The sequence below is a fragment of the Peromyscus leucopus genome, chromosome 20 (genome assembly GCF_004664715.2).
Source record: "Peromyscus leucopus breed LL Stock chromosome 20, UCI_PerLeu_2.1, whole genome shotgun sequence".
NCBI classification, from domain to species: domain Eukaryota; kingdom Metazoa; phylum Chordata; class Mammalia; order Rodentia; family Cricetidae; genus Peromyscus; species Peromyscus leucopus.
The window spans coordinates 24,310,267-24,322,421 of NC_051080.1; the positions used below are offsets into that span (position 1 = coordinate 24,310,267).

Below are 12,155 nucleotides of genomic sequence, written 5' to 3' on the forward strand. Positions count from 1 at the left end.
TCAACACACATACACATACATGCAAAGGCATACACATACCCATGCATGCATGAACACCAACACACGCACGCACACACGCACGCACGCACTCACGCACGCACGCACGCACGTGCGCCATCTTACTCTACCAGGCACAGAAGACTCAGTAGAGGAAGAGCTTGGAGCTACAGAAGGGAGCAATAGCTGTGGGTTGAGAGCAGCTCTCCAGCAGCAGGACAGATCAGCCAGTCTGCACTGTCCAATCCTGGGCCCCCTCTCCTGGGACTCAGTACCACCACACACACTCCTGCGGCTATCAAGACACCAAGGAAAGAAGGAAGCCAAGGTGGGCTGAGGTGGATGCCAGGCCCCAGCACTTCACAGACTGGGAATTGCTTTGAATCCCCTAAACTCTGAGATCCTTAATCTTACTGGCTTTATTGAAAGAAATGGATGTTTGTCTATTGATCATATGGAAGTAAATAATTGTGAAACCCCTCTAAACACAATGGAGATGGAAAGGCAGTTGCAACCATTTGGGCTTGGGAAGCCTGGACTCAACAACCCCCTTTTCACCTCTACCCTTCCTCCACAGGTCATCTCTCCAACCCCCACAACCATGACTTTCACCCCAGTGCCACTGGAGGACACGACGACACGCCCTGAGTTCTGCAAGTGGCCATGTGAGTGCCCACAGTCCCCACCTCGCTGCCCACTGGGCATCAGCCTAATCACAGATGGCTGTGAATGCTGTAAGATATGTGCCCAGCAGCTCGGGGACAACTGTACAGAGGCTGCCATCTGTGACCCACACCGGGGCCTCTACTGCGATTACAGTGGGGACCGCCCGAGGTACGCAATAGGAGTGTGTGCACGTAAGTGAGAGACTCCATATCTTCCAACTGCCCCCACGCCCCAGCTCTGGCCCACGAACACCCACGGCCCTTCACCTGGCCAGGCTTAGCTTGGCAGGAAGCCTGCACCAACCCAGTCCACAGTTAGAAGCCACAGGATGGGTCATCCTGGGGAGAAAGCAATAACTGCATTATTCCTATTTTTTATAGGAATATAGATTATTCCTATCCCTAAGGTCTCGTGTCTTGCTCTCTTCTATATTAGAGACATTTTTCCCTGAGGAAGGAAATTCTGCCAAGAAATACTCAAGCCTGGTTCTGTTCTCTAGGTAGATAGGACTCTTTAATAGATGCCCAATGGCCTCTCAGGTGACACCAAATCACTATTGTACTTCAGACATTTTAATGATCCTTTAAATTAAAAATGCTTAGTAATATGCTTAAGAAAAGCCAGTGGCCACGAAATAATGAAAACTGGCAACCTGCAGTCACCATTTCCTGGTGGCCAGGCTTTACCAGTGACTACCATTGCTTTAACTTAGCTAGCCCTTTATTTTTGTAGTTATCACTACATAGCAATGTCTTCTGCTAGATCTTAATTGGTTTGCTATACCAATTTTGGATCATTTATTAACATCCCTCCACGATAGTTGATGACTTAGCTCCCTGATGCTATCAGACATCTTCGATGTCTTTCAAACGTCCTTGTTCTGATTTTTTTTTTTTTTGGCTCTATAATCATGACTATTTATTATGTTCTGATTATGTTCACCAGAACCTAAGTAGGGTACCTGTTTGAACTCTCCCTTTCCATGGTGCCTTTTACTCTTCCTGCTGTTTCTAACTGCCTTTGCTTTCTTTGATTTGGGTGTGTATAGTATCCTCGTGTTTGGAGGAAGGCTGTTGCTTATTCTACATGTGGTCCATCCCGTGTCCCCTGTCCTGGCTACTGTTCCTAGAGACCATGTTTCTGAGACTTCATTACCTCCTGCTTCTCTCTGGACTCTTGTGTCCTTAGTCTGAATTCTCTAAACATCACTTTGCCAAATGATGAGAGCCAGCATGATGATGAACAACAGCCTGACACATGAAACATTCCTTGAAGTTTCATAAATACAGGAACTCTTCTCCCATTAGTATTCAATCAAGACTCCTCCATAACTATGAGTCTACATCTTGCCCACTATCCCCATATACAGTCCAGTCCCTCTTTCTATCCAACACCTTAGATTCCTGGGGGGGTTGTTCATGAGGATTGTGTGCACACAACCCAAGTCAGTAAACCCCACTTGAGCCTCTGGTTCCTTTGTGGCTCTTTTCTTTCTTGTCTTCTGTGTTTTTCATTCATTTACATTGATACCTTTGTTTTGTTTGTTTGTTTTTTTGTTGTTTTGATTTGTTTTGTTTTTTACTTTTCGAGACAGGGTTTCTCCGTGTAGTTTTGTGCCTTTCCTAGAACTCTCTTTCGAGACCAGGCTAGCCTCGAACTCATAGAGATCCACCTGCCTCTGCCTCTCAAGTACTGGGACTAAAGGCGTGCGCCACCACCACCCAGCTATCTTTGGCTTTTCCAGTAAATGCCCCGCTTCCCCCATCTCTCCTGTTTTCTCCTCTTGCTGGAATTTGTTGTTAATGCCACAAAACATGTTCAAGGAAGACTTGCACCATAATTTGTGCATAACCACCCAATGCATTGATTAAAAATGTATACCCTGAGCATCAGCCCCAGCCTGTTTAAATAAACCCTTGAGTCCCAGGTGATCTCTGCTTGCTGGTGCTCAAGACTGACATTATAAATAGTTATCTACCTTTTTCCATAACTCAGGGAGAATTGGCCAGCCTCCCTGTGCTGGAATCACCCATGAGACCAGGCCTACTGGACCAGTTAATAATTCCTCTCCTGGCTAACAGCTATCTTTAAGGTCATTTGAAAGGTAATTCAGTTCACTGTGATTACACTAATCTCCAAAACCATAATAGGATCTTACACGCCAGGCCTTGCCCCCTTATAGACATTGTCTCATGGACCCAGAGACTGTCTTCCCTGCTTCCAATTGCAGATCTCACCCCCAACCACTACAGTCTCTTAGCTCCCCTCCACCAGGGACCTTGATGTAGTTCTTTTCCATTTATTTGGGAAAAATAAATAAACACCCTGACCAAAGGTAGGATTCAATAGGTTTTTGCATTTCCTATGACTTCCCTGGCCATGTGGGTTTGCAGACATTGAAATAAATACAGTTAACCAGGACTTACAAGGGACTTGAAATGACTCAGCCCATTGTTAAGTTTGTAAAGGAGCCTCCACAGAGCACTGTTATTTCCAATTCCAACACTTAACTCTTTCATCCAGGTACATTGTTACCCACGAGCCCTACCACAAGCAGTCACACAAATGCACATCAGGTGCATTCTGTACATATGCACATGCATGCACTCTTATGCATACATACACACACACACACAAACACACACACATGCACATACATTTCATATTTAAACATGTGCATGTATATACATGATTCACTGGTGTTCCCCAGGCATTTCCTCAGAAATGCGACATGTCAGAATTCACGAGGCCCAAATGCAAGAAGCAAGACAGAGCCTGAAAGTGCAGAGAGGGTGAGAAAAAAGCAAAAGCGAGCCTCTCAAACAGACAGCCCGTCAGCACATGGTCAGCTTAGCTAAGGCATGGCCCCCAGGACAGGCTAAACCTGTCTGGAGATTTGCAGAGAATTAGGCCAAGACAAGGCGAGCGCAAAACAAGTCATCGGAATGCTCCACACAGGACCCAGGAGGCTCAGCAGAGTCATCGGCATGCTGGTAAATGCCAGCTTTGGTTGTCAGTGGTCACTGTCCTGGGCCACAGAGGCCAGGCAAAACAGTGAGTCTAGTGTTGCCTAGTCTGCTCAGCTGTCAGGAGGACTCTAGGTTTGTGTATGATTGGTAAACATTAGGATTACATTCAAAGAAACTTTTTAAAGGTGTTTCTAGGCCAACCTAAACACAGTGATGGGCACGGTGCCTTCTACTTCAGAAGGTTCCACTATTTAGGTTGCCCAAACACTGCCCTAATGCAGCTGAAACAAGCACCAGGATGAAAAGGTCTGCTGAAAAGAACATGGTGTTTACAGGCAGATGGGTGGAGGGCTGCCTCTTGCGGCTCCCCACCTTGGGCCACACACCTGAGGATCTTCATCGAATCAACCTTGTGTAGGAAGGGGTAAACACAGGGGTGGTGCCTGTGGCTTTTGCTTGCACTCTGAAAGTCATCTCAGCCCCTGTCCACTCTTATCCTTGGTAGGGGGAAGGTCTTATTCCAGGACCACCCCACCTTGCATTGCTAAAGGAGGAAATGGAAGACTCAGCATGGTGCTTGGGACTAGACAACTGAACTGGAACTCCAGTGCTACTACTAAGTACTCCTGGGATGGTAGGCAAGCTCCTGAACCTCTCAAACCTCAATGTCCTTAATAAGGACGATGTGATGAGGAGTGAGAACCTCTGTGGGGTCAGGCTGTTGCAAGCTTAGATACAGCAGGAATCAAGTGGAGGTTAGGGGCCTTGACACACGTGTGCTTCTGTCCATCCATCGGCCCACTAATCAGGACAATATGAAGGTGAGGTTACAGGACCCAAACCCTGTTCCTGCTTCCACAAGGCCACAGATGATGAGGACTTAAAGGTCCCACCCAGTAAAGGAGCATGGCGGCTTGGTTGCTGCAATTCTTTTAGCTACAAGGCGGCTGGCTGTGTCTCACCTGAACTTTCAAATGAAGTTAGACAGGAGCTGGCTCCCCCCCCCAAAAAAAAAACCAGTCTCCTGGGAAGGTAGAAAGGCTGTATGTGACCAAAGAGGGGTCCCACCTCTGCTGATGGATAATGTATGGTCATCACGTACCCTGATCTCCCTTTGGTCTATGTGGGACAGGTTTGTCGGCTGCCCATGTGTCCCCATTAGTCATCCTACAGAGATAGCATTTTTGGGCACATTTTCTTGACTTTCACTGCACACTGGACACTCCTGGAAGGCTTTAAACTACTGAGTCTAAGGAAAGCAATGCTCTAGCATGTAGACCTGTCACGTATTGTGTAACCTTGGTATCTGCATTTTCAAAGGATTTTCTGTGAGTTCCTTTGAGCTGATAGAAGGATTGTTTTGCCAAGAACTCCAGAGTCCCAAACTGACATCTTTACACATGGGAGCAGAGCATAAGTTTCAGTCTCCCCTCCATCAACACACACACACACACACACACACACACACACACACATGAAAGAGAGAGCTCTACCTATACATATATACACACATGTATATGTAAATGAATACATATATAAACTAGCATGCACAAAGATCTACATTCATATGCATACACATGTGTACACACTCACATATACACATGTGCACATACACATCTTCCTGAAGTCTGAGGGAGTGGCAGGGTGACTGAGGCTCAGGGGCCCCCTTGCATCCTGTTTTCTCTTCCTCTGCCTGACCTTCCTCCTTCCTCTCCTCTCATCTCCTTCCTTTTCTGATGTCAGGGAGAAGGAAGGAGGCTGTGGGTTTAGTGTCTCTCCATTCTTTTATTCACCAGCTTTTTGAGCACACGATTCCCTCCCTCTCCCAAACCTCTCCTGTTCCCGATGAAGTCATCATCGGGAGACCTGAATGAGATCATGGGCCAGAAGCTGGTGTCCATGCATGCCAGCACCTGCTTCCTGGATGTTCAGAAAGTGACAGCAACAGCCAGATGTACAGTACACACCCTGAGATTGCCGCTCATTGGCCAGCTTGCACTCTGACATCACCTTGCTGAGACTGTTTTGCTATACATAACAATGGAAGAGACAATGTGTTTCCTTACAAAACCTGCCAGGTGCCCTGAGACTTATGACCAGCCACTGCCCCCACCAATCCAGGAGACCGGGCAGAGTTCCTGCAGACAGCAGACTCCTAACTGTCCCTCCTCTGTGGGTATTCCTGCTGTCCCAGGAGCCCCTACGTATTGTTCCAGATGCTACACCCAAGAAGCACACAGCACCAAGGGTAGAATCTGGCCCAGCAATCCCCCAAGTCCCACAGTCCTGCTTGTATAAACAACTCCACCAGACATATCTCATGTCTAATGAAGACTTTGAAGCCAGCTTGTCCCAGTCTCGGCTTCTCCAGAGAAAACCAAAGATCTCACTTTCTGGATCTGAGTACAGAGCATTGAAAGTCTCCCTTGAATCCCAGGAGTCTTTGCAGCTTTCCTTGAAAATGTGTCTGGAAGCTGAGCTTTCTGGTTACTTTGGTCTGAGAAGCCACCAACCTCTGCCTGGGTCACTGGGGTGCCACCAGAACTGTCTTGTGGCTTTCTCTATCCTATTGTCTACTAGGTACCACAAGGGTTTTTGTTTTTGTTTTGTTTTTTTAAGTACATAATTCATCTCATTCAAGTTACTTATTGAACACCTACTGTGTGCCAGGAAGAGTTCTAGATCTTCTATTGAGACACAAGGAAGATATATCTGGTCTCACTGCCCCCCCCCACACACACTCCCTTTTCCTTCTCTCTTCCTGCTTCCTTCCCCCAGGCCTGCACCCTCATCAGGCCCTTACACCTACAGCAGGTACCCTCCCTACCTGGAAGACTGTCATCAACACCTGGCCTGCCTCCCTTTCAATCTACTCTTTGTGGAAGGCAGGCGGAAAGCCCTCTCAGGTCCATGGACCTTCCTAGTCTACGTGTTCTCAGTCTACAGCCATGTCCACATCCACCACCCCCTCCTTGTTCCATTATCCCCAACACTTGTCATGAGTGGCTGTCGCCATCAACAGACACTCCAGATGACCATTGGACCATCTCATCGTTATAGTGAGATCATCAAGAGCCAGTCCATGGTCATCCTGTCCAGGATCGGGTCCTCAGCTCCTACCAGACACCACAGTCAGTACCGAGGAAGGCAGCCCATTTTGCTCCTAGGCTCTGGTTTCCTGTGTATGCCTTCCTCCATTGGACAGGCATTCATCAGCACCAGGCCTGGTGCTAGGGACAGTGTAAGGAGAAAAAAATGCCTGAGCTCCTGCACTATGGTGCTGGACCCTCCCATCCAATATCCAGCACAGTCTCCAATGGCTGCCCCCTGATATCATAAAAGACCTTCACCGAACCTTTTCTTCCTGTTGTATCCCACCTCTTCACATGGCCCACTCTTTACCCTTGGGGTGCAGTCAGCTGATATGTGAGACAGCCCCTCCTTCCTCACATGAGTGATTTCTTGGCATGGCATCTTGGGCAGAGGGAAAACTGCACGGAAGTATCTTGGCCCAGAGCCCATGCTGCTCGGCCTGACCATGTCCACCGCCTGTGTTTGCAGAGGTGGTCGGTGTGGGCTGCGTCCTGGATGGCGTGCGCTACGCCAATGGCGAGTCCTTCCAGCCCAACTGCAGGTACAACTGCACCTGTATCGATGGCACGGTGGGCTGCACGCCACTGTGCCTGAGCCCCAGACCCCCGCGCCTCTGGTGCCGACAGCCCCGGCATGTGAGAGTACCTGGCCAGTGCTGCGAGCAGTGGGTATGTGACGATGATTCAAGGAGACCACGGCAGACAGCGTTGCTGGACACTAGAGCCTTTGGTAAGTGCGGGCAGGGACCAGTGGAGCCTCTGGATGCCACCGAGCCCCTAGAGTCCTGATTTTCCTTTCATAGATCAAGCCTCCAGGTCATTACCCACTCCACAACTCACCGGTTATGTGGTCTTGGGGATGTGTTGCCTAGGACCCAAATTTCCCACCTGTAAAATGCAAATGGAATCATCCTTACTGCCTGCCTTATGGGCTTCTCCCAGCATAAAAGCCTGGTGTGACACATACAGTCCTCTATCATCTTATTAAAGTATCCCAGGGAGTGGGTAAGGACCTAGAAAGAGGAGCAGGTGGCAGGGCATAGCGGGGAGTGGACAGACCTTCCAGATAACGCTGGGGTTCCAAATGCTATCCTCACGCAAGCAGAGGAGGCTTTGTCTAGGTAAGCCTGAGAAGAGTAAGCCCTGGGAGTAAGGACAGGAACATGATTCTTTTTTTCTATCATTGCCTACTAGAGCCCAGTGCCTTTACCAGATACTTGGAAAGTACCCAATGCATGTTTGCAGAGGTAGCCATATAGGTGTTTGGCTATAGGTGGCTGAATGTATGAGTAAATAGATAATAGATCAATGATAAATAGGAATGTGTCTATGTGCATGTGCACACACGCTCACACGCACACTCGTGTGCACAAGCGTGCTGCACCATCAATACATGCATGTATAGATAGATGCATGGAGGAGAAATGGTTGGAGAACAGAAGGAAAGTGGGTGGATGGATGGATGGATGGATGGATGGATGGATGGATGGATAGATGGATGGATGGACGAATGGACGATGGAAGGATGGAGGGACGGATGGACGGACGGATGGATGGATGGATAATATAAGATAGATGGGTTCATAGAGGATGGATGGATAGATAAGCCAATGTGTGAATAGATGGATGGATGGATGGATGGCTAAGTTAATAGAAACCTGGATACATGCATGCAGAGTAGATGGTTATAGAATGGATGAGAAAGCAATGTTTAGCAAAAGATAGATAGATGATAGATAGATAGATAGATAGATAGATAGATAGATAGATAAATGGTTGATAGAATTGAATGGATGATGAATGGATGGATGATGGATGGGCTGATAAAGGATAGATAAATGGTGTCTGGCTGGATGATGGTGGGTCAATGCACAGTTAAGCATTTGAACTAGACCAGAGGGAATAGAAGGAGGAAAGGACAAGAAGCAGTGATGGAGTACATCTCAGGGCTTGCATCTGTGCTGTGCATAGGGTAGTGGGAGGAATTCAGAGTGGCTCTAGGGACTGGCCACTGCTCGGGAGAGAACACAAGAGGAGCATATTTAGGGCAATGGTGGGCTGTCTGGCATAAGCAGACTGGGTCTGGGGAGGGTGAGGGGGGAGAAATGTCCAGTGTGGGCAGCCTCACAGATGGGGTCCCATAGGAAGATAGCTCTGCTTACAGCAGCTGCTGGCGGTTGATGTGGCCAGGGAATAACACACACGATCAAACAGAGGAGCCTGGAGCAGAGGTCTAGGGAGGCTGACCTTTGAGGAGTAGACAAGAGAAGAGGATTGACAAGGAGTTAGGGGTGGGAGTGGAGGTGGGGGCAGGTGGGGAAGATGAGGAAAAACCAGGAGAATCTGACACAATGGGCCACAGAATAAGGACATTGCTAGAGGAAAGTATCTATGAGGCAGGTGGCCCCAAAGGAGAGCAGACTGCTTGCTGCTGGGCTTTTGGGGGTGCTAATTTTTTTTTTAATTCTAAGTGTATGAGTTTGCTCAGAGCCTGTGTAAAATTGGGAAGGGGGATCTTCGCCTTGGTGCTAACAGCACATAGCATCAGAAGAATTTTGTTGTTGTTGTTGTTATTGAGGGAAGGGGCATTACAGACTTGGCAGTATCCCTAGCCAGTCTTTTTAAATGGCAGCAGCACTTTCCTAAGTTATGACCACCTGAAACACCTCCAAACATTATCAAATATGACTGGGGGACAAAGTCACCCCTATGGAAAAAAATGGTATGGCATGGATGAGAACCAGGGTCAGGGAAGACTTGGTCTCTGGTAGCTCAAGATAATCATGGCTGCTGCTCTCACTAGACCTCCCTCCAGCATATCTGCACAGGAGTCACTGGCTGGTGGAGGGGAGGCAGAGGCTGCCTGCTCATTGTGTGTGACCCAGTGACCCAGTTCTTAGCCATCCTAGGCAGAGCTGTAGGGAGGAGACCCAGAAACTGAAGCCCTTTAATCCTCTCATCCTCCCAGGCAAATCCCTCCTACCTAGCTTGCTACATGCTCCCAGCCAGCTCACCCCAGACTATCTGCCTCTGTCCTTGGATGGCTCCATTGTTTTCTTCCTTCTGTCTGAGGGTGCCTCCCCTCTCTCAAATTCACTCACCAACAGTGTTTGCCGCACACCTGCAAACTTCAGAGACTGCGTGAAGACCTCTATGTTACCCTAAGTAGACTCCTCAACTGCTGGGTGTGTTTTTCCTCTCTTCCTCCCCCAATTTCTTGATTATCTTGTTCTCTCCCCTTCCATCCCTCTGCTCCCCCCCAACTCCCAGGTCGCCTCCCTGCCTGCCTCCTTTTCTCCAATGTCCTACACCTGTGGGATGTCTCTGTGTGTCTGTTCCATCTTTTGCAGGCTGTTCTAGTATGTCATCTGCCTGTTTCCTCTTTAGCTCAACACTCTCTCCTGCTCACCCCTGGCGAAGCAGGCACCCATCAGATGCTAAGAGATCTGTATGGTCACAGGACCAGTCAACAACAAATAGTCTATAGCTGAGTAACTATACCAGCTGCCATGGACTGGCCTGACTCACTAAGCCAAGGAGTCCCAGTACATACACAGACACACACAAATAAAAAATGGCTGTCAAAATAAATCTCACTTTAATGAAAATGAGCATATGAAAGGAAACAGGAGAATGAGGTGGCTCCTGGTCACGTGGCATCCAGTCTGGAAGCAGAGAGTGATGAAGGCTGGTGCCCAGCTCACTTTCTCCTTTTTACTCGGGCTGGAACCCCAGCCCATGCCCATAGTTAAGGTAGGTCTTCTCACGTCACTTAACCCAATCCAGAAAATCCTTGCCAAACATGCCCAGAGGTCTGTCTCCTAGATGATTCTAGCTCCTGCCAATTTGACAGTCAATATTAACCATCACATTAACATCCACCTGGCTCTAAAGATGGGTTTCCTTCCACGACTTCATACTTCATCTCTTGGTCAGAAAAAAAAATGTTAAGGGTAAAAATGTAGTCTCCCCTCCCTGGGTGCCCCTGCTAATTAGAAGGCAGTTTGTCTTCCTGTGGGGAGGAACAGCCCAATTCTGTCTGTCTGTCTCTGTGTCTTTGTCTCTATCTTCCGTATTTCTGTTTGTTTCTGCCTCTTTCTGCGTCTCAAGAAGCCTCAATTGGGGGCGGGGGGAGGCATAATGATGGTGAAGACTGGAGGAGCTTGTGGAGGAGACTCACGGGTACTCTGGTGTCCCTCTACAGCAGCTTCAGGCACAGTGGAGCAATGGCATGGGAACTGCATAGCCTACACTAGCCCCTGGAGTCCTTGCTCAACCACCTGTGGCCTAGGAATCTCAACTCGGATCTCCAATGTCAATGCCCGGTGCTGGCCAGAGCAAGAAAGTCGCCTCTGCAACCTGCGGCCATGTGATGTGGACATTCATTCACACATCAAGGTAAGTCCAGAGCAAGGTATAGGCATGATGACCATGTATAGCGTATAGCTGGGCAGGTATAGGCATGATGACCATGTATAGCATATAGCTGACTTTGAGCCTGGCTACTGAATTTCTTGGGAGTCATTCATATGATGGAAATGATGAAGGCTGTCTGGCAGGCCCAGGGTAAGTGATTTAGGATGATGTGGCTGCTAAGCTGGTCCATGATAGATTTCACTGAATGGATTCTTTTGTAGTTCCCATCCTATTAGGAAGCGAGGTCACTCCAAGGAGAATTCAGGAACCATCCAAAGTGTTCTTTCTGTAGTGATTCCGAGGGACCTGCATCACCTTTCATCCCCATGGCTTTCCACACCCACCTGCGTGGGCACAGGACAGCTATATGGACAATGTGAATACTGCTAGAGCTTGCAACACATGGGGTCAAATGCCTCTCTCCTGTTAGTGTTTGCTACTGTAGCCAGTCTCCTGCTATCATTAAGCTCCAGCCCCTTTCCCAGGAGTATAACAATAGTAATCTCTGAATTCCTTCCAGCTTTGAGAGGCCAAAATGATGGAAATATAGCATCAAGGACATTTCTGCTAAGCTGCAAAAGGCTGAGTGCAGCCATAGGATTTAGTCATGGGTCTTCCTTGTCTAACTCAATACCCCTCACTTCAGTGCTGGTCTACCCGATGTCACATCTAACAAAGCAAACTTCTCAAGGCTCATCCCTGGGTCCATTAGTGGAGCAGGGTAGGTTCTCTGGATGCTGAGAAAAGGATGCCAATAGAGAAGAGAGCCCTGCTTCCCACCATCATCTTTAGGCATGGGGCTAGCTCCTTATCAAGACCACATCTTGTCATCTTTGATGGGCACATACTTTTCTTCCTTCTCGTCTTTTCTCCCTCTACTGTGCCAACCCTGGGTGCCATCAGGTCATCACTGAGTGTCTTCTAATTGGAAGTAGGGGTGTGAAGTGCCTAGCATAGGGAGAAATGAGAACTAGGGCCCTAATCCGGGCTAAGAAACTCTGTCACAAGGCTGGGC

General features: G+C 48.3%; 1 protein-coding gene across 2 annotated transcripts in view; it reads left to right on the forward strand.

The window, feature by feature from the left end:
- Ccn4 (cellular communication network factor 4) overlaps positions 1 to 12,155 on the forward strand; it is a 31,499-nt gene that overhangs the window by 14,449 nt on the left and 4,895 nt on the right. For both annotated transcript variants that reach the window (XM_028876004.2, XM_037197512.1), the window contains exons 2-4: positions 575 to 854; positions 7,194 to 7,454; positions 10,929 to 11,122. In XM_028876004.2, coding sequence (XP_028731837.1) covers positions 575 to 854; positions 7,194 to 7,454; positions 10,929 to 11,122 — 735 coding nt within the window. The remainder of the gene's footprint in view (positions 1 to 574; positions 855 to 7,193; positions 7,455 to 10,928; positions 11,123 to 12,155) is intronic.